We start from the raw sequence: 25,031 nt of genomic DNA on the forward strand, positions 1-25,031 counted from the left end.
ACAGCTCAGCCCTATAAGCACATATGCAGGGTCAATACACTCTCCAAGTTAAGGCTGCCAAGAAACAAAGTAATCAGACATCAAGTGTGTCAAGTGTCAGCATTAAACAACAGATACGTGCAGTCAAGGTAATTTAGATAAATCCCCAGCAGTTCAGACGTTAGTTTAAAAAGTCTAGACAGAAAAACCATTCACTGAGGGAAGTAGAGTCCAATGGTTAGGACACTAGCCTAGGAGTTAGGAGGACCAGGGTTCAATTCCTTGCTCTGCCACAGACTTCCTTTGTGACCTTGGTCAAGTCTCTCTGTGCCTTAGGGTACGTCAACACAGCAACTACAAACCCACGGCAGGCCCATGCCAGCCGGCTGGAGCTCGCGGGGCTGTTTCATTGCTGTGTAGATTTCCGGGCTCCAGCTAGAGTCCGAGCTCCGGGACCCTCTCACCTTGCAGGGTCCTAGGGCCCAGGCTCCAACCCAGGTCCGGAAGTCTACACAGCAGTGAAACAGTTCTGCAGTGTGAGCCCGAGCCGGCTGGCACCAGCCGGCCCTGGGTGTCAAGTTGCTGTGTAGATGTACCCTGTGTTATGGGGATAACAGCCTCCCCTACCTCCCAGGGGTGCTGTGGGGATGAATACATTACAGATTGTGAAGCACTCGATACTATGGTAATGGGAAGGAACACAAGAAAGATAAATATTTTTTAAAAACCTTAACTCTGACACACACACCCCCCACCCCCCGGCACAATTGTTATCCCAGCACTTTGCTTTTTGAACTATACCGAAGCTGCCTGAAAACTCCCACAAAACCTTAAGACTTTCACCTAGAGAAGCCCCAGGAAGAAGAATTTGAATCTAGATCTGCTCAAAGAGCTGGTGGAGCCAGCTCATTTCCAGCTATAAGTTCCGTAAGATTCATAGAGTTGATGGCCAAGAGGGACCATGTGCTCATCTAGTCTGTCCTGCTTTGCCACACAGGCCATTAAATTTCACCCAGTCACCCATGTACTGAGCCCAATAACCTGTCGCGGGCAGATAATGACACCTCTTTTGTAAAGCGCCTGGAGATCTGCTGATAAAAATAATGCTGTACAAGAATTAGGTTTTATATTGTTGTGTTTGGCTAAAGCAAATCTTCCAGAAAGGCAGCCAAGTCTTGATATGAAGAGTTAAAGAGATGGGGGGAATCCACCACGTCCTCTGGTAGTCTGTACCAATAATTAATCACCCACAGTGGTAAAAATCTGCCTTATTTCCAATTGGAAATGGTCTGGTTTCAGCTTCCAGCCATTGGCTCTTGCTCTGCCTTTCTCCACTAGGTTAAAGAGCCTCAGTACCTGGTATTTACTTTACACTGTAATCAAGTCACACCTGAATTTCCTTTTTTTTTTTTTTTTTTTTTTAAATAAATTCAGCTCTTTAAGCCCCTCACGAGAAGGCACGGCCTCCAGCCATTCAGTTTCTGTGTTGCTCTTCTCTGCTCCATCACCAATATGTCAACATCCTTTTTAAAATGTGCTCACCAGAACTAGCTGCAGTATTCCAGCGCCAGTCTCACCGGTGCAGCAGACCGAGGTAGAATCATCTCTCTGCTCCTACTCACCACTCCCATTCACCCCCGCAAGGATTGCATTAGCCCTTTTCTGCCACCACATCCCACTGGGGGATCCTGAAATTTTCCTCAGCATCTTTTCTTTCTAGGATACAGTCCTCCCCCCGTCCCCCTTCTTTACTCCTACATGTATAATATTGCATTTGGTTGAATTCAAGTCACATTTTGCTTGAATGGGCCCAGCTTCCCATGTGATCGAGATTGTGCTAACTTCCCTGTCCTGATCATTTACCCTTCCATCAATCTTCAGGTCAGCGGCAAATTTTACAAGTCGTGATTTTGTATTTACTGCCAGATCGTTGATGAAAACATTCAGCAGCATGAGGCCTAGTCCCAATCCTTGCATAACCCCACTAGAAACACCCTCGTTAGTGTCATTTGAGATCCATCAATTAGACAGCTCTTAGTCCACTCAATGTGTGCATGGTCGAAATTGTATAGGGTTAATTTTTTACCCAGAATGTCATACGGTAAGAAATCAACCATGTTACAGAAATCTAAGTATATTACATCTATGCAATTACATTTATCAACCAAACTTATAACCAAAGAATGAAATCAGGTTTGACGAGCTGTATTTTCCATAAAGCCGCACTGACTGGCATTAATTCTCTTCCTATGCTTAATCCTCTATCAGTTGAATCCCATATCAGCTTTTCCATTATTTGTCATGGAATTGATTTCAGGCTAACCAGCCTATAATTACCCATCCTGCTTGCCAGTGACGAATTCTGTATCCATCATAACGAGGTCCAAAACAGAGATTACCTCATGCTGGTTCAATACCTTGTGTTAGAAAATCTCCATCTATAATTATTAGAAACTGTAAAGGGCATGTTAATTGTCCCATCACAGCGCTAATATCATCAAATTTCTTCTTAATGACACTTTCCCATTCTTCTTGCTTGTTATCCAGCCTCCTGCCACTGGTATAAAAGCAACTGAAAAAACATTCTCTTCACATCCTTTGCCACATTGGTGCAATCTGTTTTCGACACTGAGTTTGAGCGTGGACCTCATTTGCCTCCTTAGCATGCTCCCTGTTAGTTTAATATGTTCCTGGCTGCTCCAGCTAGTCTCCAACTGAGACTAGCATCCCCCCACCCATGATATACAGGCCCTTCTTTCACTGGAATGTGGCCCCTCTCCACCAACCCTCTCACTTCATACCAGCCATGCAGACAATAGTTCATCTCCAGTATTTTCTGCCTTCTTCTCAGAGATCCTTCCAGTCCCACAAGAAAGAGATCACTTGGGTTTTCCTCCTCTTCTGCTCCCCTCCAAGATCCTTGAAGTGTTCAATAATCTGTATAGTTCCACATGATGCCATATCATTGGTTCCAGTGTGTATCACCATGACTGGAGACTTACCAAATGACTTCGCAATCCTGTGTCTTCCCTCCAGGGAGACAGCACACAGTCCTGTTGTCTTTGTGTCTCTCTCTGAAATCTGTCTGCTCACCTCCACCGATGACGACTGGCTTCTTAGGACGGTTGAAGAATCTTTCTTGGTAGCTGCTTGCTTTTTACCACCAGGATGCTCATCAGGTGGGTACACTGTAGCTTTCCATTCCATCCCGTCAGAAACAGGAACCTCAGTAGCTGACTTGCAACGTATCTGAGAACTGATACTTTGAAAGAGTGAACATCCCCTGGTTCTCTTTCCCCTCTTGGTCACCAGTTGTGAGCCCACTTCTTTGGTTTCTATTCTCTCCAGTTACATGATCACTGATTCCCCCCACTGGTGTCTGTGGCAATGATTCTGGAATCTAGTCTCCAAGAATCATAAAAACGTAGGGCTGGAGGAGACCTCAAGAGGTCATCTAGTTCAGTCCCCTGGACTCACTGCAGGGCTAGGTATTGTCTAGACCATCCCTGACAGGTGTTTCTCTAAACTGCTCTTAAAAATCTCCGATGATGGAGCTTCCACAACCTCCCTATGAGGGAAGACTGAAAAAAATTGGGTTTGTTTAGTCTGGAGAAGAGAAGACTGAGAAGGGACATGATAACAGTTTTCAAGTACATAAAAGGTTGTTACAAGGAGGAGGGAGAAAAATTGTTCTTCTGAACCTCTGAGGACAGGACAAGAAGCAATGGGCTTAAATTGCAGAAAGGGAGGTTTAGGCTGGATATTAAGAAAACCTGTCAAAGCACCTGGTTAAGCATTGGAATAAATTGCCTAGGGAGGTTGTGGAATCTCCATCATTTGGAGATTTTAAAGAGAAAGGTAGACAAACACCTGTTAGGGATGGTCTAGATAATACTTAGTCCTGCCATGAGTGCAGGGGACTGCACTAGATGACCTCTCAAGGTCCCTTCCAGTCCTACGATTCTAATTGATTCTTCTCCTTCCTACGGGTAGTGCTTTGTATTTATCCTTACTGAATTTCATCCCATGTAATTCAGACCATTTCTACAGGTTGTCAAGATCATTTTGAGTTCTGATCCTGTCTTCCAAGCACAGATACGGACTGAAGTTTAGATCTAGATCTGGTATTTGAGATCACCCACCCCGCTTTCCAACATTTTTTCCACTCCTCCAGGCCAGGATCGCTTTGCAGGGTTTACATGCAATATCAATAGCAACAGTAATTTCTATGAGATTCTGGGCTCAGTACAGGATTAACGATGAACTTCGTCAGCCTGTGATACACAGAAAGTCTGACTAGATTATCTTTGGTCCCTTCTGGCCTTAATCAATAAGACTTAGGCCAGGTCTGCGCTACGGGTGCTGCTGTAGGTATGCTGCTACAAGCCCGGAGTGTGGACGCAGGGAAGGTTGTGTTGTCCTTGGAAATTAATCTCCCCATCTGATGGTAGCTAGGTCGATGGAAGCACTTGATCACCTTCTCTGTGGGCTGCCCTGCACCTGTGGTATCCCCTGCTGATGATCCTAATGGTCCTTTCAGTCCTTAAATAGAAAATCAGAAATCCTGGCCCCAGCAGTCTGTCATGAGCAGCTGACAGGACATCAGCAGACAGGGCGAGCCCCACTGTTACAGCACACCAAGCCCTGAATTCTTAACAGGTCCCTGTCGGCATCTCCTTGTTTAGGACACACACTGTCTCACCCTGCTCCCGGATGGAAAGGGGAACATGATGAGCCACGCTTGTGCAGCTGAGGCGAGCAAAAAGCCCAATCCCTTTTTTGCTGGAAGCACTAAAACCACCGGCCTGCTCCCCCTCCCCGCCTCCCGTGCTGCCTGCTTCTTCACCGGTTGCCACGGCAATTTATTAATCCCAGACTCAGCACTGCGGGGGTGGAAGATGAGGGGGGTTTCCATTCCACAGAGGGCACCAAGTGGCAGGCACCCTTAGAGAGAAGACGCACAGCCGGAGACGACCACCATGGTTAGGCTGGAGCAATTTTCCACAGCGAGGCATGGAGCCTTCACTCAATGAGGAGTTCAGCCTCTGTGAGCTAACTGGAGTCAAAGAACATGCTCCCTCTTCTGCCACAGAGCCGCCTGCTAAGAGGGAGGGAGGGACAGCAGCTTCAGAGACCAGCCCTGAATGGTTCCGCACAAAGGCTACGAGGCTTCGCGCTCTCAGACCAGCTCCCTCCCCATGCCCACAGCAGGCAGCTCCCCCAGGCAAGGTTGCTGTGACTGATGCATTAAAGCAAGTTTTCCTAGCTGAAGGGGCTGCAGGACAGGAAAGGCCATCACGGGGGCTGGGGCAAGGCACAGGCCCCCAAGCCTCTCCCACACCCTGAGGCAGCTGCATGGCTGTAGTGTCGGTAAAATGGATGGGCACCGTGGAAGCCCCCGTGTTCCGCTGAGGCCTTGTCCATGCTGGGATTGTTACCTGTGTCTGCTCGATTAACGCTAGCACCAGTGTACCAACCCACATTACAATCACACCTTCCACTGCAGCGTAGGCATAACCCTAGTGAGCTGTCCAAGGTCACACCAAGAAATTGAACCCAGGAGCTCCCGAGTCCCAATCAAATCCTTAACCGCAAAGCCAACCTTCCTCCCCAAGATCCAAGACCATTCCCTTCTTTCTGAAGTCTTCACTATTTTTGATGCTCTCTGATTATAAGGTGAAGTTCTCACTGATGGAAGATGCCAGCCTGGCAGCCTTGGAGTCTTTCATTCACAGGGCAGGCTCACCACCTGCACTGCCCACTCCCCAGGTAGCAGGTCCAAACCCTGACCTGGAAATACTGCCTTTAGGGCTAAGAGGGGCAGTTCAGTCTCATTCAATCCCAGGCTGCTGCTGAGAACGGAAGCCCAGTTTGCATCAGTTGCAACGGACATTTTGGGCAATGCAGCTACTGGTCCAGCCAGGACTGCACACAGGCCATCAACCCATTGGCCTTCAAACAACCAGATAACTTTCATCTCCCGCGGAGCAGGGGCAGCTTTGAACTTGTGACTTTGGCAGCAAAAAACGACATTATTCTAGTGCCAACCCCTTGATCGCCGCTTTAGTGTCGGTGTCCAGTTAGCCGGGAAGAAATTTCACACACAACTGCGATTCTTCCCCCCACAACCAGGTGGAAAGTGCTCCTTGGCCTCCTGAAGCTCAGGCCAGCTCTTAAGAGCCGGCCTTTCCCCTTCAGTTTCATTTTTTTGTTTTCCACTGGAAGCGGGAAAAACGGGTTGCATAGTACCCCAGGGCGACGACAGAGGCCTTCTGAAATGCTCTGCACTCACACACCTGGGGAGCCAAGTCCGCAATGCCTTCCCCAGCCTTAACGAGAGTCCTGATCAAAGATGAAATAAGCCCTCAAGCCCTGCTGGTCGTAGAGCTCAGCAGGGCTCCTTCCCGTCCCACGTTTACCCACAAGGCAGGCGCTAACCACCCAGAACTTCTTCCAAGATGCAGAGCAGGCTTCTTGGTGACCCCTGCCTGCATTTCCAGCTCTCCCCCCACAGAGAAAGAAGACGCTGACGGAGAAGCTCTGCAATTGGGCAAACTATAATCCCCTGCAGGTTCAACCGAGTCATCAGAACTCCTCACCCTGCAAGGAAATGGCTGCTTTCACCCACAGCAATGGCCCAGCCGCCTGCAGCATGAGATGCCATCCCGTCCGCTCCCCATAGGCTCGTTGGAAATAATAGATGAGCTTGGAGAAAGCCAAGCGCTTTTGAGAGCTAGCCGGCAGCCATGACTTGATCACGGCACGAGAAGCGGCACATCTCACAAAATGGAGAGAGAGAGGCTGGACCAGTACCTGGATGGGAATCCTCCAGGGAACAGCTAAGTCTCACAGACAGTCATAACCAGTCTGGCTCACTGTTGGACTAATGGCCTAGCATGGCATTAGGGAATGCTGTACTGCCCTCTTGGAGATGGCTATGCCGTGTTCTGCATCCCACTTATGGATCCTGAACCATTGAGGGGATGTGTGCCAGAGGATTGTTATTTACTTCCCAAGCAGAGTGAAAAGGAATAAGGAAATCTCTTCAAATACAGACTTACATGACAGGGTAACAACCCTTGTGGATGGGGGGGAAGCGGTAGATGTGGTATATCTTGACATTAGTAAGGCTTTTGATACTGTCTCGCATGACCATCTCATAAACAAACTAGGAAAACACAACCTAGATGGAGCTACTAGAAGGTGGGTGCATAAATGGTTAGAAAATCATTCCCAGAGAGTAGTTACCAGTGGTTCACAGTCATGCTGGAAGGGTATAACAAGTGGGGTCCTGCACGGATCAGTTCTGGGTCTGGCTCTGTTCAATATCATCAATGATTTAGATAATGGCATAGAGGGTACACTTATAAAGTTTGTGGACGATACCAAGCTGGGAGGGGTTGCAAGCGCTTTGGAGGATAGGATTAAAATTCAAAATGATCTGGAAAAACTGGAGAAATGGTATGAAGTAATTAGGATGAAATTCAATAAGGACAAAGGCAAAGTACTCCACTTAGGGAGGAACAATCAGCTGCACACAAACAAAATGGGAAATGACTGCCTCGGAAGGAGTACTGCGGAAAGTCATAGTGGACCACAAGCTAGATATGAGTCAGATATGATATGAGCTGTTGCAAAAAAAGCAAATATCATTCTGGGATGTATTAGCAGGAGTATTGTAAGCAAGACACAAGAAGTAATTCTTCTGCTCTACTCCGCACTGATTAGGCTTCAACTGGAGTATTGTGTCCAGTTCTGGGCACCACATTTCAAGAAAGATGTGGACAAATTGGAGAGAGTCCAGAGAAGAGCAACAAAAATGATCAAAGGGCTAGAAAACATGACCTATGAGGGAAGATTGAAAAAATTTTGGTTTGTTTAGTCTGGAGAAGAGAAGACAGAGGGAACATGATAACAGTTTTCAAGGACATAAAAGGTTGTTTCAAGGAGAAGGGGAAAAAATTGTTCTCCTTAACCTCTGAGGATAGGACAAGAAGCAATGGGCTTAAATTGTAGCAAGGGCGGTTTAAGTTGGACATTAGGAAAAACTTTCCAACTGTCAGGGTGGTTAGGCGCTGGAATAAATTACCTAGGGAAGTTGCGGAGTCTCCACCATTGTGGATTTTTAAGAGCAGGTTAGACAAACACCTGTTAGGGATGGTCTAGATAATGCTTAGTCCTGCCTTGAGTGCAGGGGACTGGACTAGATGACCTCTCGAGATCCCTTCCAGTTCTATGATTCAATGATTTTTTAAATTTAACTGTTAAAGTTGTGGCAACAAAAATGAAGAACAAGCCGTAAGTTGAAAATTGCAACCCTCAGCTGCTGCATGGAGGAGTCTGTTACTAGAAGGCTCTTTAATTGAGCGGATAAAGGCAGAATTTAGCTCCCAGCCACTGCATCTCAGCTCGTTAATTTCAAACTTGAAACAAGATGCACATTTTCAACAAGGAGGGTCATTAGCCATTGGAGCACCTCCCCAACGGATGGGATGGACTCTCCATCAATTGGAGTCTTAATAGAGATTAGACCTCTTAAACCTGAAATCCTTGGGCATGGTGCAGTAAACACTAGGGGAAATTCTGCAGCCTGTCGTATGCAGGAGATGGTTGGAACCATCCCTTCTGGCCTCCACATCTTTGGGGAGAAGATGGTGGGTTCCGTTGTGGAAGAAGGCACAGATACATGAGCAGGAGAAGGATAAAGAAGGGGACATGTCCTACCGGCAGGACGAAGGCAACGTGGGGAACGGAGCAGTAAGATCAGAAATGCAGGCTAAGATGTGCAGACCCGCAGGGATGAGAACAGACAGCTTAAACGCAATAGGAAGAGAAGCTTCAGAGAGCACCGGGGCTGTGGGGAGAGACTTACGATTTGGAAGCACGCAAGCTACGCTATTCCTGAAAATAAAGGTTGGCAGCAAGTTTGCCCATCAGCTGGCAGGATATTTCTGAGACTTCTGTCACTCATCAGGTTATACACCAGCTGGAGTACACAAGCACAGCAATTCCTTCATCCTCCCTCTCCATTTCAGAGATGTCTAGAAGTAGCGTGGTGGGGCTGCTGCATTTATGGTCTCAGCAACTGGTCAAACACACACACAGTCTGAGACTGGCTTTTCCAATCCACCTGGGATCGGGGTCACTCCGGGCTCCTCTTCTTTTGTGCCTCATCCCCCATAATGCAGGTTCTGGGGACCAAACTGGTCCCTCAGTGGAGCTGTATGACCGTCAGTGGGTTTGCACGGATGTCACCAAGTGGGGCTCTGTGAGCAGAAGCTAGGAGACCATTCTGCTAAGGCACAAGGAAGAACACACTGCAGTTCACTCGCCTGTAACCAGGCCCTGTGGGGCTCTCAGGAGTGAAGCAAGAAGCACTGTCATGAGGGTCAGCTGCAATTCTGATGCCAACATACAGCAGAGCTGCTGAAGAAGCCCCCCCTACCCCCTGGGTTTTTGTTAAAAAAAACAAAAACAGTCTCTTTACAGAGCAGGACAGCACTTCAGGCTAGGCTAGCTCTCTTGGAAGATGTTCCAGGATATAGCAGGGAAAAACCCCAACAGATACTGACATATGCCTGTGTCACTACTCTCCCCCCCACCCCAGACACTGGTCATCTCATTTAAAGGAGTAGGGATTGATTCTAGTCTTTCAATGGGATGGAAGCCACTAAACACTGTCCTAATTATATTGTCAAGGCAGATGAATGGCCCCAGTGGTGCCAGGAGGGTATATTATTTAATACAAGAGGTGTCAAGCTGCTGACCTTGTCATTTGCTGCGCAACCGCCCATGTGTCAAAGGGAAAAGCGTTCTCCATCACCGAAGGGCAGCGAGACAGGATTTGCACGTAAGTGAATGAGAGGTGGATCAACCGACCGGCTAATGACATACTGAATGAATTCCAGACAGAATGAGATCAGGGCCCATCTAAGTCCAGCGTCCTGTTCGCTACAGTGTCCAGTAATAAATGCTTCAGAAAAATATGCAAGGATCCCTGTGGAATAACCTACCTATCTTTTTTCTCAGCTCACGGCAGCAAGCGGGTGGCTTACACCCCAAGACTGTTTAAATACCTTCTTCTAGCTGGGCTACTCTGTTCACAGTATCCACAATGATTTTGATTTCTCTTAAACATGGTCCTCAATTCTTGGCCCCCCGACACCTAGTTACAGCAAGTTCTGCAGGTTAATTATGTAAAAAGACATTTCCTTTCATCAAGTTTTAAATGTTTGCCTTTTAGTTTCTCTAACTGCCTCTTTTCCATGGAGGGAAGGAAAACCAGGAGCACTCAATTCACCAGTCCGATACAATTCATTGCTTTGTTAACAGCTACCATGTTTCCCTCTTATTAAATCTCCTCTGTAGATGTATCAGTCCCAGGCTTGTCCATTTCTCTCCATACTGAAGTCCTCCCACGCCGCCACTCGCTGGCACCCTCTCGCTAGTGATGATTGAAACATGCCCTGTTATTCCAGCTTCTAGAGGAACTGCCAGGTTACTCTTCCAAACTGTACAGTGATCTCGTAAATTGAGCGTCCTTCTTCTAAGCAGTCCACAGGGACCAAACGCGTTTCATTTGCAACCTTCATCTGAATAAATCAGCGCAGTTCTCTAGAAGCGAAAGGCTAGTGCAGGAACCCACTTAAAGCAAGCCACTTCTTCACAAAGCCAGGAGAGAGAAAATGGCTGGGGATTCCCCAGTAGCTGGATGCTGAAGCTCTTACAGTCTCGAGCTGCGCAAGCTCCTGCGTGGATTACCTGCCCCTTGAAAGACACAGGGTGTCTACCCTGCAGCTGGGGGCATGCTTTCCAGCTTGAGCGGGCAGCCATGTACTAGCTCTGCTCGAGCAAGCGTGCTGAAAAGAGAAGTGGAGCTGGGAATAGCACGGGCAGCAGTACAGGCTAGCTGCCGGAGTACAAACCAGCCCAGAACCCCTGGGTACATACTTGGCTGGCTAGCCCAACCCACCAGCCACGCTACCCCCCAGCTGTACTGCTATTTTTAGTGCACTGGCTTGGACAGAGCTAGCTCATCTGCCTACTCAAGCTGGGAATCATGCTCCCAGCACAGACATACCCACACAGTGACCCGAGGGGAACGTACCACAAGTCTGCCATTCTTTGCATGTCCTCTATAAGATAGTAACATCCTTCCCTTCATCCACACAGCCCCCTCTCTTCTCCATCAGCCCAGGGAACCATTTACTTCTGCAGTTAATAAAAAGCAAAGCCCAAGAACTTATGCTGAGCTAGTCTAATGCAACAATTCTACAGGTTAATTGCTGTAAGAAGAGAGAAGAGACTGCAATCACTGCCTTCATCTCTTAGGCAAGCACAGCAATATCTCCCAGCAGAGGCTGTATCAGATATTAAACTAATAATAGGTTTGATCTTAGCCAAGAGGCAGAATTAAACCATCCACTCCAGCTGCTCAGCGAGTCACCAGGGATCTGCCTTTCATCTTCTCTCCCCCACTTTAATTCAAGATTACAAGAGATAAAGCTTTACAGGCATTTCCATCATCTCTCGTCTCTCCCTGGCAATTTCTGTTCCCAGCAAGTCTAGGGTAACATTGAACAAGGAGGAACGGTGGGTACAAGTTACACATCTCATAATGCTTTTCCCCAGGATCTCTGGCTGTGGCCCAAACCAATTCCACCATTTGGATTTGTACACCTCTGTACACTGAGCAAAGGAAAAACATAGCCACAGGGGGTTTCTCACCAGTTTGTCCAGGAAAACCACAAGATCCTGTGAGGGGGAAAAAAGAAACAGATAATCAGATTTCTTAGCCATGAACATGTCGCTATCTTAAGTGCCAACAGGTTACAGAAGGCTGTTTGCCTTTACTAAAATCTCCAAAGTCACCTGAGATCCAATACACCTCCCCATCCCTACAAGGTCAAGGCCCTGTACTCCAAGCCCTCTGTTTAAGATTAGATAGGAAGGATGGTCTGGGAGGGAGACACTGGGCTGGCATTCAGGGGATTTGGATTCAAATTGCCAGCTCAACCAGAGCCCCTGTGTGCCTACAAGAGGTCACAATTATGCTGAAGTTCCCCATCTATAAGATGGGGATAACATTTTGTCTTTTTAGACCTTTGGGGCAGGGACTCTCTCACTATGTCCATGCAGTGCTTCGCACAATGGGCCCTGATCTTTGCCCCTCAGTGTCACTGTCACTACTAATGAAGATTATACAACAAGGAGACCTCATCCTGGCATGAGGGAGCCTTTCCTTCCAGGATCTGCGGTGTTGCGTGTAGCCTGGCAGAAGAAGAGCAAGCTTCACTGTACGACACTGCAAACCACTAAGCAGAGAGTCGGATTTATACTGCACTCCTTGCTGAACTAAGTTTAATAGCACAGGTCCCCCAAGTTGGAAACAGCAGCCATGGAACTGCCTTTGTTCTCCCACCCCATCCTGTACCCTTTTCTACCGTCCAGAGACGCACCCGGGTCAGAACCTTAACTAGGGAGCTCCATAATACACACAGACCTAGGTCACAAACAGAAATTAGGACACAGTCTCCTACCTTGCATATTTCTTCCTGGGAATATTCTTCTATGTCTGCAAACAACAAAAATTAATTATTGAGCTCAGTTAAGTGCCTTTCCATTTAATTTTTTAACATTCTAAATCTGCCATGTACCAGGCTGCGGCCCCCTGGCTCCCACCAGCTCTACAAAAGTTCAGTACACACCAGGATTCATCTCATCAGCCACTGCACTGTCTTTAAAAGGGGGGGGGGGGGAAAATGGGATTGTCCCTAGGATTTCCATAGGCCTGCTCTGGGACACTGATGAAGTACGGCTGCTGGGTTCAACCCCAGAAGTGGGTGCACGTTAGTGGTGGTGGCAGCAGGTGCGGGGGGGGGAGGGGGAATGATCCGAATGATCCTTCTATGGCAGTTTGTCAAGTGCTTTGGGGTTCAGGATTAGAGGCCTGGCACAGCAGAAGGATGTGCTGATCCGATTTCAGATTCAAGGGCAGGAGGCGGTATCATGAAAAAGCTCTCTCTGCCTGCAAGGTAAAACAAGAAGCCCTCCTGAAACAAATTCTGAAGTCTCCTCCTGTAAGCCCTGCTGTGGAGGATTGAGGAGTAACTACAGGGGGGATTTAAGGAGACAGCAGGTACTGTCACTTCCCAAGCTGGACTATGACCAGGGCACCAGCAGCCAGAGCCACTCAGCGACTAGAGCGATGAACGGTGCTATAAGGAACTAGGTAGAGGGAAACAAAGATTAGAAAGTCTTGCAAAAAAAAGCATCAAGGAGCTCTAACAACAAATGGGTCAGGGCTAATCTGGACCAACAGGAGCAGAGATCACATGTCGGCACCAGACCCTGCAGAAACCAATACATATCAAGAGTGTACTATGGTCCCCAACCCCTGCTGACTGTGATCCTAGGAAAACCAAGGCCTTTGTACCTACCACAGGAAAGAAATTAACTGCAGTGACCTTACAGGAGCTGCTCCCCGTGCACCAGCAGGGGTTGGCTCCCCCACATCCACTCTCTGTCCAGACATAAAAGCCCTCTGGAAAAATGCCCCAGCTGTGCTCAACCAGTTCCTAGGCAAGCAGCTCAGATGTGCTGGCCTGATTTAAACAACGTTGAGAGTGACGGGATACTTTACCACAGGAAGCAAATGAGTATTTTCCAACGATATTAAAAAGGAACTCGTCAGTTCAACCACCGGTTATTGGGCTTGAGGAGGGAACCAGCCAGCTGGCGAGAGTCTACAGCTGGTGTAGGGGAGAGGACCGGCATTGTCCCTTCTGGCCTTAGATCTACCAATAAACATGGCAGTGGGTGTAACTCAATGAGCAGATGTGAGGGGGCTGGGAAACATGGGGTGTTGGAAGGAAGTGGGCTCGGGGTAGCCATTAAAGAGGACAGCGGGCACTGGCAGAACCTAGGTAGAGGCAGCTGCAGAAAAGGGAACTGACATGGCCCTCCTGATCACTTGTATGTAGTATCCCTTTTCCCCCAGACCTTAGACTGCAGACTCCTTGGGCTGATGTTCTTCTCTGCTTCGCTAGGTTTGGAAAGCACCCAGGGCCAGATTTAGGTGCCTGAAGACAAAGAGGCGCCAAACAGGACTTACAAAAGTGCCTAAGTGAGTTAGGTGCCTCTCTGCATCTTTAGGTGCCGAAATACCTGTGTCAATCTGGCCTCTGGTCCATTGTGGGCACCACAGCAACGTTCATAGTGAAACGGTATTAAATTAACAGAGCACAAAGCAGTGAGGGCTGCTGCTTCGATCAGGCCTCAAGATTAGCAATGGCATTTCACAGGGCCTTGTACCACCAGCTCCCCAGCCCTTCCCTTCCCAGCCCGCCTCGATGTTCACTCTCAAAGTCGTGCGCGAATGCCCTGAAGCAAAAACGAAGATGCACTGTACAAGAGAAAGCTATTTGGCTTGACACAGATATTGCATAACAATGTGGTTACAGCCTGGACCAAAACCCAGTTAGAACCAGCAGGTTAGGAGGGCTCTGGGGATCCCAGCCAGATGCCCAGCCTCTGTAGTAGAGCCATGCAGGGGAAGACTCAGGCAAGCAGGGTAGGGAGGGTGGCAATAACAAACCCACTCTACCAGCTAGCCACACCACTCAGCTCCTCCTGCCTTGGGACAGGGGAGTGTGTGCTGCACTGTCATTGCTATTCATCAGGCCTGGATGGCTCCAATGATCCCTCATTCCCCAGGCTTCCAGATGACTCAGGGGATCGTTAACGGGGGACAGAGCCTCTCGCTCCTAGTTTGCTGGTTCAAATCCAGCCCAGGCTGGTAGTGATAAAGTCACTGACATCTAGCAGCTGTTGGGTAGTTCATGCAAGGAAAGAGGGTGTTAGCTGTCAGCAGCCAGGGCGTTCTCCCTACGGAACACCACCACTTGTTGGCAGCCGCAGCCAAGGCCAAGGATGGAATGGGTCAAGGAAGATCACCACCTTGGGTTTTCTTATAAGGTTTCCTATTCAAGTGCCAACCAAGCCTGACCCTGCTCAGCTTAGAAGTTAAAGGGGCAACTTGGGTATCTACAGCCAAGCCACCTCTTCTTGAGCTATTCTCCCAAGGCATCCTGTGGGCAAGTTCACATCAAGGTTGTGCCAGGGGTGGAAAGAGACAGAAAATTAAAATAAGACAGCCTGAAACAGTCCAGTGTCGTAAACAGCACTTTTATAACTGACACGCCAGGTGGTTTCTTCCTTGACACCAGGTAAACACTGGGAGGCTTTTGTATTTACTTTCCCTGCTTTGGAAGCATTTCAACTCCAAGCCACTTCTTAGACAAACACTAGAAGGAATAGATTCCCAGGGTGAGCTCAAATCACACCAGGAGACTATCCGGTTCTTCTCCCTGCAAGGGTGCAATTCTTCCCTACAGTCCCTATAGTCCCAGGAACTTTAGCAAAGGACAGGACATTCTCCCAAGAACCAGGGCTTTCACTACTTCCCTTCGGAGACTCCTGCAGCCTAAATAGTTCTCACCAAGAGTCAATTCTACCCAAGAGTGAATTCTACCCAATGTTCAGCCTCAACTTCACCACAATACTCCTAGCTAAGGACCCAACCCAAACAGACACGCCAGAAGGTGGCGGAGCAATTTATCTCTGCCCTTTGTTGCTGAAGGGAGGAGGAGAGGATGTGAAACTCGACTGACCTGGGGGAGCAGTGGAATCTCCGTAGCCTTTCATATCCAAAGCCAGGACCCGGAAGCCAGCCTCAGCCAAAGCAGGGATCTAGAGCAGAAATATAAAGAAACACGTGACCTGGGGAAACAGACGTGCATCTGCTGTAGCTCACCCACAGCGGGGAAGTGGACTTCCATTTATTTGAACTGTCCCCTTTTAGCATCCGTCACTATAGCTACTATGAAACATCAGTCACAAAAGCTAAGATGCCACATGAATTCCATATGCTGGAAGGGGCATAAGAATGACAACAGACACTGTTCTGCAAATCTTTGTAGCCAGGCAAACACTGGGCAAGACAATCCAAGCCAGTTAGCACCACAGTCAGAACAAGACAAGAACGAGAAAGTCAGCCACTAAAGAGTAAAGGTGCCTTATGTGGTGCACTGGCATTCCGATTCAGGCCAAGGCAAATTCCAGAGGCTGAGACCAAGAGAATAAACCCTGTATCAGGGCAGAGATTCCTCGGGGGTTAGAGGTGGAACGTGAACATCATACTAGACATTCAATCAGCGAGAGGGAAAGAGGGCTGGGCAGCAGAGCTCATTTGTGCACAATCACCTCTTGGCTGTGGGTTCAAAAACGTGCTTTGGGTCATAGAATCACAGAAGCGTAGGACTGGAAGGGACCTCGAGAGGTCTAGTCCAGTCCCCTGCACTCAAGGCAGAACTATGCAATAACTAGACCATCCCCGACAGGTGTTTGTCTGATCTGTTCTTTAAAACCTCCAATGATGGAGATTCCACAACCTCCCTAGGCAAATTTATTCCAGTGCTTAACCACCCTAACGTCCAACCTAAACTGCCCTTGCTGCAATTTAAGCCCATTGCTTCTTGTCCTATCCTCAGAGGATAAGAAGAACAATTTCTCTTCTTCCTCCTTGTAACAACTTGTTATGTACTTGAAAACTGTGATCATGTCCTGCCTCAGTCTTCTCTTCTCCAGACTAAACAAACCCATTTTTTTCAATCTTCTCCCATAGATCGTGTTTTCTAGACCTTTAATCATTTTTGTTGCTCTTCTCTGGACTTTCTCCAGTTTGTCCACATCTTTCCTGAAACATGGCGCCCAGAACTGGACACAATACTCCAGCTGAGGCCTAATCAACGTGGAGTAGAGCAGAAGAATGACTTCTTGTGTCTTGCTTACAGCACTCCTGCTAATACATCCCAGAATGATGTTTCTTTTTTTGCAATAGTATTAAACTGTTGGCTCATATTTAGCTTGTGATGCACTATGACCCCCAGATCCCTTTCCACAGTACTCCTTCCTAGGCAGTCATTTCCCATTTTGTATGCGTGCAACTGATTGTTCCTCCCTAAGTGGAGTACTTTGCATTTGTCCTTATTGAATTTCATCCTATTTACTTCAGACCATTTCTCCAATTTGTCCAGATCATTTTAAATTTTAATCCTAAACTCCAAAGAACTTGCAACCCCTCCCAGCTTGGTATCATCTGCAAAGTTTATAAGTGTACTCCCTATGCCATTATCTAAATCATTGATGAAGATATTGAACAGAATCAGACCAAAACTGATCCCTGTGGGACCCCACTCGTTATGTCCTTCCAGCATGATTGTGAACCACTGATGATTACTCTCTGGGAACGGTTTTCCAACCAGTTATGCACCCATCTTATAGTAGCTCCATCTAGGTTATGTTTTCCTAGTTTGTTTAGGAGAAGGTCATGCGAGACAGTATCAAAAGCCTTACTAAAGTCAAGATATACCACATCTACCGCTTCCCCCATCTAGAAGGCTTGTTACCTTGTCAAAGAAAACTATTAGGTTGGTTTAACATGATTTGTTCTTGACAAATTCATGGTGACTTATTTATCACACTATCTTCTAGGCGTTCGGAAACTGATTGATTATTTGCTCTATTATCTTTCCTGGTACTAAAGTTAAGCGGGCTGGTCGGTAATTCCCTGGGTTGTCCTTATTCCCCTTTTATGATTGGCACTATATTTGCCCCTTTCCAGTCTGCTGGAATCTCTCCAGTCTCCCATGACTTTTCAAAGATTATCACTAATAGCTCAGATACCTCCTCAGTCACCTCTTTGAGTATTCTAGGATGCATTTCATCAGGCCCTGGTGACTTGAAGACATCTACCTTGTCTAAATAATTTTTAACTTCCTCTTTCCCTATTTTAACCTCTGATCCTACCCCCTTTTCACTGGCATTCACTATGTTAGATGTCCAATCGCTACTAACCTTTTGGTGAAAACTGAAACAAAAAAAGTAATTTAGCACTTCTGCCATTTCCACATTTTCTGTTATTGTTTTTCCCCCCCCTCATTGAGTAACGGGCCTACCCTGTCCTTGGTCTTTGCCTTGCTTCTAATGTAGTTGTAGAATATTTTCTTGTTATTCTTTATGTCTCTAGCTAGTTTGATCTCGTTTTGTGGCGTGGCCTTTCTAATTTTGTCCCTACATACTTGTGATAGTTGTTTATATTGATCCTTAGTGAACAAACTCCTCAGGATTGGACTGGTGGGGTACGTTGCAGGTCACAAGTGGGAGAGGGGGGAAATCAGTGAGAGAGGTGTGGAGCCCAGACAGGCTATAGCAGGGGGCTGCAGAGCAGGACTGAGGTGCTGCAACAGGGTGGCTTGACCCTTCAGGGCCGGAGGGCCTGGAGCTAGCCAACCTTGCTCACTAAAGTGGCCCTGCTGGGTCGGACCAGGTAATTACCTATCAAGGGCAGCAGCTGGCTGCAGTGAAGGGGGAAGCTCAGGAAAACTGCAGAACTTACGAGAGGCTCCTGCAGGGAAGACCCCAGTACCAGGCGGTTTGGAAGTCAGAGCCAGAAACCTGAGGCTCCAGCCAGCTAGGGCCTGTGAGCGGCCTGCCAAAGCAGGAAGGGCTCCAGGCAGGAAGGCGTGGGAGGAGGGTGTGGCTGACAGGAGAAGGAAGCCACGCCAGACCCTGGAACTGGCGGCTTCGGGTGGAGCAGCCTGGGACAGAGGGAGAGCTCCCTGTGTGGCAGATCAACCAGGACCAGGTCTGAACTCTTGGGTTACCATGGTGGCCGTGGGCCCCTGAGGACTGTGGGAATCACTTGTGTTAAGCCAGCCCCGGGTGAGGCGCGGTCAGCCACAAGAGAGACTGTGTGGAGTTTAAGAGACCCAACATGAGAGCTCACAGAGGCAGTAGGGTGCCTGCGAAGCGAGCGCTGGCCACAAGAGGCTGCTACAGGTGGCCCAGCAGAGCTGAGTGTAGGCCCCAGGCTGGCATAGCAGTGTGGGGAGATAGGGCAGAAGCGAGGGGCCAAGCGGAGAGGACAAGGTAGTGCCCTGCAGCACTTAGCACTATGCCTTCGCTTGCTGCTCCCAGCCCCTCTCGGGAAGCAGGCAGGTCACTGAACACCTAGAGCCGCGTGCCAAGACTGTCGCTCAGCAGATCTCATTGGGGCTTCAGTCCAAATCATGTGCTCAGGGGACTTCCCACCAACACCCGGTAATTACCACCTGCCGGAGCATTGCTGGGCCAGGACAGTCTGTTATTGCTCTGAGTCTGGCCAGGGCAAGTTCCCCATGTCTCTGAACTGACCGAGGCGGGGGAGCGCGGTTGCCATCACGGCCTGGCCGATCAGTCATTTCAGCAGAGCAGGAGGGGCTGGGAGAGGGAAGGAAGAGGTGACGGAGATGGAGGGAGGAGCTCTAGATTGCATATGGAAGAGGGCGATGGGAGACATACCAGGAATGAGGTGGAGTCAGAAGTGGCCTCCACCCCTCGGCCATACAGTCACACAAGTGTGAGAGCCCCCCCAAATCCCCCCTTATTTCTTATCACAGAAGGCCACACTACTGCGTAACAAATGGCCACAACACGCTGCACAGAGGTGGATGATAACACACAGCACCGCTGCCAGCCATTAGCCTGGCTTGGCATTACCTGGTACCTCCAGGAGAACCAGGATTCAGGAAAGCCATGGCAGAGGCACACCACTGGGCCATTCCCCATCTCAACAAAATGCAGCTGGACTCCAGGCTAGAGGGAAGAACAGACAAAGAGCACAAGTTTATTCCCTGTCCCACAGTCCTTCCCCGCCCCACAGTCCTTCCCCCTCCGTTTTACACGCAGCGGTTACACCCCACCCCCTTGCTGCATGCTGGCATACAGAAGCCAGCCACAGCGCCTGGCACTTGGGTCATCGGCCATCCAGAACCTTAGCCCCTGGCTGTAAACATTTCCCACCTTCCCGTAGCCTGGCCTACTCTGCAGCAGAGACCAGACCAGTGCTCTCTCTGGTCCGGTTTTAGAGGATTTGACTTCCGGCCTGGCCCACAGGAAACAGTCTCACACGGTCAGAAAACATCCCCCCGCGTAAAGTCTCTATCTGCCTTACTTGAATTTCAGCCCATTGCTGTTAAACACCACACACTGTGACCCGACCCGACCCTTGATATAGCTCCTCTCCCTCCATGGCGTTAACACCCTTCAGATGTATGAAGGGCGCCATCACTGGATACTTATGGCCCTCAACACCATAATACTGGGAACCTTCACTATCAAGATGGCTTTCCCAACACACTGTTCGTTACAGCCTACCTTGATTGGCACATAACCATGGGTCAGGTTCACTGGGTCACACGCAACTGGCAGAGTCTCTTCATGGCCAAGAAGCTACATGGTGAATAAAGAAAGTTCTCAGTTCTACCCCAGACACCCCTACTGCCAATGATGGTGCCCAGCAACACAGTGGCCACAGGCTGTTTGCACCAGATAACTTTCTACTGCTCAGCCAGCCTTCTAAACCAGCCTCACCCTCTTTGGGAAGCTTCCTTCATTCAAAATGGCCATAGCTCATTAGGCATCTAGCTCAGGGTTTCTCAAACCACGTGGTTTCTCAAACCACCCCCTTCTGACCACAAAAATTACTACACAACCCCAGGAGGGAGGACCAAAGCCTGAGCCCACCCGAGCCCCACCACTCCAAATGTGGGGACAAAGCCCAAGCCTGAGCCCCGGGTGAGGGGACTGAAGGCCAAGCCCCGCCGCCCTATAACCCAGCAAGCTTAACATCAGCCCTGGCGACCCATGTTGGGGTCCCAACCCACAGTTGGAGTACCACTGCAAATCTAGCCGTTTGCCCATGTTATGAAAACCCCAGGTGATCTGGCAAGACTGGCAGTATCTGCAGAAGAGAGAACCCGGACTGGTTAAGACAACCCTTGGCGGGGCTGCATGACGGAGTCCAGGGCTGGGTGAGCAGTACCGGAGTGCTCTCACAGCCGAGGGAAGAGGAATTGGCCTTACTCATCCAATGCCATTATTCCTTGGCAGTTCTGAATGGAAACAGGCCAGGAGGCAGCTTTCAGATCCAGAGGCCACCCAGCAGGCTCAGGCGGGAGGTACTGATTTCAGTTCCTCTCTGATTAAGGGGATTAAATTAATTCACGGCTTTAAACATAAATACCTACACTAAGGGGAAAAGCATGGGAAGGAAGACTGCATGCATCTCTAGGTGTTACATGCACGTTGTAGAACACAAGGTACACCTGTTCGAGCTCCCCAAGCCCTGTTAAGGGTGAGGATTCCCTGAGAATGGAGAGATGAGAACCGTAAAAGCAAGCAATAAAACAAGATTTCCACGCCATTGTAGTACACCAAGGACACTACTTGGTCTCTTACTTCCAGTGCTTGGTCTTTTGGGGAGACCATCAATGAGGAGGGCCAAATTGGCACTAACTTTGGTGGTGGTCTGCATGACATGGGCACCTGCCATTGTAGGAAACACAATGAAACACGTGGTTTGTTTATTGTGGTAACCTAAGCTACCAATCAGCTACCCAATGGTGGTAGCTGCCAGTCAGGTCTGGATTGGAGCTTGTAACCTATAGGAAAAAGGCTGTGTGCTCAACCACCAATCCTTCGAACGATCCATTTCCACTCAAGCACGTACACCAACGCTAGGCACCCAAATGAAAAGCCATTGGGCACCTAGAGCCTTATTTGGGCAGCTCGGATGGGATTTTCCAAAAGGTACATTGCTTCTTTAGCAGCACAAGTCCCATGACTGTCAGCCGGATACTTTTAAGTCACTTGATGCTGCTGAAAATCTCACCCCTATCAACCACCTCGTGTCAGGCACCTCCACAGCTCTCCGTTACATTACAAGACAGACTAAAAATCTTTTAAAATCGTAATTGCTACTATTTGTACTATTGTAGTGCCTAGAAACTCTAATCGTGGATCAGCGCCCCTCTGCGCTAGGTGCTGTACAAAGATACAGGCTGTAAACACTCTGGGGCAGAGATCAAATTTAAGACAAGAAACAACAGGCAGATACAGCAAACGGGTAGTGGGGAGCACAAGGGAACAATGAGAATACCGGTCAAGCAGTGGTCACAGCACACCCGCTGCTTAACTTTTTGGGTTTAAAATATTCTGCCAGTTTTGATCGTCAAAGAATTTACACCCCCAATGCGGATTTTTGCCTCAGCATGGTATTAGCAACCTAATCGCAAACATTTAACACTTGTAAGATGCTTTGAGATCTATGGAAGAAAAGCATCACATATAAGTGATACGTACTTTCACATAAGTGGAACAGCCTTAAAAATAATGTTGTGTGCAGTTGTTGTAGCCATGTTGGCTAAAGGATAAGACAGACACAAGGTGGGTGAGGTAATATATTTTACTGGCCCAACGTCTAAGTGAAAGAAACTTTTGAGCTCTAAAGCTTGTCTCTTTCACCACAGAAGTTGGCCCAATAAAATATACCTCACCCACCTTGTGTGTGATAAAATAAAGGTCAGAGTCACAGTGCACTTCTGCACAGCAAAGTCCAGCCTCTACTAACATAGCTCGGTGAACCATTAACCACGCCAGACAACTCTCCCAAGGGTGAGAGAAAGGGTAGAAGCTATAAGGAACCCTCTGTAGGGAGATGGGAGAGGAGCTGCGTACAACAGAGCCGACGTTACAACGGGTCAGGAAGAAGGAGTCTTGGCAGATGGCAGGCTCTGCAAGGTATTAACCTATGAGCAAGAGAAGCATGGAAAGCTTCACTCAGGCTCTGCAGGTGGTAACATGATCTGCTTGTGATTAAATAAGCCAACATTAGTCAAACACTGCAAAAGGTGAGAAAGGCTGAGTAGAATTACAATCACTAGGCACCTTAGCCAAGGAGAAACCACCTCTTAGTACTGATCCTCAGGGCACCACACTATTAACTGCCTTCCGTGCTCATTAAAGTCTTACTCTGGTTCCTAGCTGACAGTTCTTAATCCATTACAGGGCTTTACCTCCTTATCAGATCCACCTGTGGGACTTCTGAAATTAATTGTATCTGCCAGTTCTTTTGACAGCCTCCTCTATCTTGCTACCTCTTCTACAGAATTCTAACAGATTAGAGGAGCAGGATTAACCCTTCCACGACTTCCTCCCGTTTTATTACATTCACCCAGGTGCATCGTAACGGAACCAAGTTCTGCTCTCGCTCTGGATTGACAGCGGCGTTAGTAACGCCATCACTACAACTGAGTTACTCTGGATTGACAGTGGCAGAACTGACAGCCCAATTTGGCCCTCGGTCTCTAACAGAGATGGGTGAAATGAGGGGATTTTTACTTTCGGGCAGCCTCATCTGATCTGGGTTTCGTTTTTGCCATGTCAGGAGTGATCTAGACCTGGGTTCAATTTGACCGGAACCCTGAAAGGACAAGCCCATGACATTTCAGCCTAAAGGTGCAATATGCGAGGGATTCTGAGTCCGCGAACAAAAACAGGCCTTGGAATAAAATTAGCATCACAACCACACCTATAGCATCCCTCAGAAAAAACAATGTACAGTGCAGGGTCAAGAGAGCCACTCTATGGAAATTTTACTCTAAATTATAATACGCTAGGCAAGAGCAGGAGTCCCTATCTACAGTAGGGTTAGGATATTTCTACAGCACCCAGCTTTGTGGTATCTAAACTCTGAACTATGTATTCTGTCCAGAGGAAGGAGACAGTAAATACACAGATGCATATAGCACTTAGCCACTAGATACCTGAATTCCACACAGGTCCTGCAGTTCCTTCAGGGCAGCATCAGTGTCCTTGACAAGGATGGTGGCTATTCCCATTTCCCGGGCTGGCTTTAAGTTAGCTCCAATGTCATCCAGAAAAATAACCTGAATTCAGGAGAGATTCAGAACTTGGGGTGAGTCAAGGAAGAGGAGAGTTTTGGGGAGAATGGGGGGAAGGGGACGTTGCTGTGATTCCCCAGTGATTTGGGCCAAGAGATTTTCACATCAGTGTCTACTGATTTTGGGTGCCCAACTTGAGAAGCCCTGGTTCACAGCCAACAGGTGTGCCCAGCACTTTCTGAAAGCCAGGCCCCTTGCCTATGTCTAGCTGGGGCGCTTTGGGCAGTCTTTGCCATTGTCCCTAAACTAGAAGTAAGTTGCGCCTTCACCTCCTGCGGTTTCGCCCTCAGCACGCCCAGTGCGTACTCGTAAATTCGAGGGTCCGGCTTCTTCAGACCGATGCGGCAAGACTCGATCACCAGATCAAAATGTCTCTTCAGCAGAGAGAGCGTGAGAGCTGTGAGGTGTCTGTGAGGGCTGTCATCTATCCAGTTATTTGTGAGCACACACGTCCTGAACCCTGTAACGGGACAGATGATTAAATGGGCCGAGGGGCTATTCCGACTGGGAACAATTAAGGAGAATCCTTTTCTTTCCATCACCCAGCTGTCTATCAGCAATTACACATCTTATAGCTATATGTCCACTTTAACCACAGAGGATCTCAAAGAGCTTTACAAACAAAGGTCCCAACTTTGTGAGGCTTTACTCATTCAAGGTGTCTAACTCCTGAAGTCAGGAGGGACCATTCGAGTGACGACTCCCTGTTGAGCAAGGGGTGCACGATCAAGACCTTCTAACACCACCCAGTCACGTAATCCTGTTCAGAAATTTACCAAGTTCCATCTTAAAGTCAGGTAGGTTGTTAGATGAAGAGCACAACGCTTCTGTTATACAACAGTTTGGGACAGGAAGTGAAGACAAATCCCATGTCCCAGTGAGACTGTTGGTGGAATTTAGGTAGGCAGAATGGAATCTGGCCACCATCAGAGGTTTCGGCTTCTGGCCACTGGGTTGAAGAAATTGGCAGGACTTCATTTTGGGAGACCGAACAGTCCCTCTAAGGCAGCCGCTCCATGCAGATTTGAATGCAGTCTCTTTCTAAGGCGGTGGTTCGGTTGCTTGGGTCTGTTTGGCCTAGTCCCAACTGAGGATTGGGTTTTTCTATTTGTTTCCAATAAATCCAGCTGCTCCCAGGATTAATGAAAACCAGGTCTGATCCAAAGCCTATTTAAATCAGTGGGACTCTTTCCCCTGAAGCCAACAGGC

The 25,031-nt window shown here is 48.3% G+C and overlaps 1 protein-coding gene across 1 annotated transcript in view; it reads right to left on the bottom strand.

Annotated features, from left to right (window-relative positions):
• Nucleotides 1-25,031, bottom strand: part of EPHX2 (epoxide hydrolase 2) — a 100,618-nt gene that overhangs the window by 55,988 nt on the left and 19,599 nt on the right. Inside the window, exons 4-10 of the mRNA XM_074946759.1 lie at nt 24,092-24,282; nt 23,685-23,807; nt 20,236-20,310; nt 19,579-19,674; nt 15,651-15,729; nt 12,519-12,553; nt 11,707-11,733 (exon numbers count right to left, since the gene is read on the bottom strand). Coding sequence (XP_074802860.1) covers nt 11,707-11,733; nt 12,519-12,553; nt 15,651-15,729; nt 19,579-19,674; nt 20,236-20,310; nt 23,685-23,807; nt 24,092-24,282 — 626 coding nt within the window. The remainder of the gene's footprint in view (nt 1-11,706; nt 11,734-12,518; nt 12,554-15,650; nt 15,730-19,578; nt 19,675-20,235; nt 20,311-23,684; nt 23,808-24,091; nt 24,283-25,031) is intronic.

This window comes from Natator depressus, chromosome 3 (assembly GCF_965152275.1).
Source record: "Natator depressus isolate rNatDep1 chromosome 3, rNatDep2.hap1, whole genome shotgun sequence".
NCBI classification, from domain to species: domain Eukaryota; kingdom Metazoa; phylum Chordata; order Testudines; family Cheloniidae; genus Natator; species Natator depressus.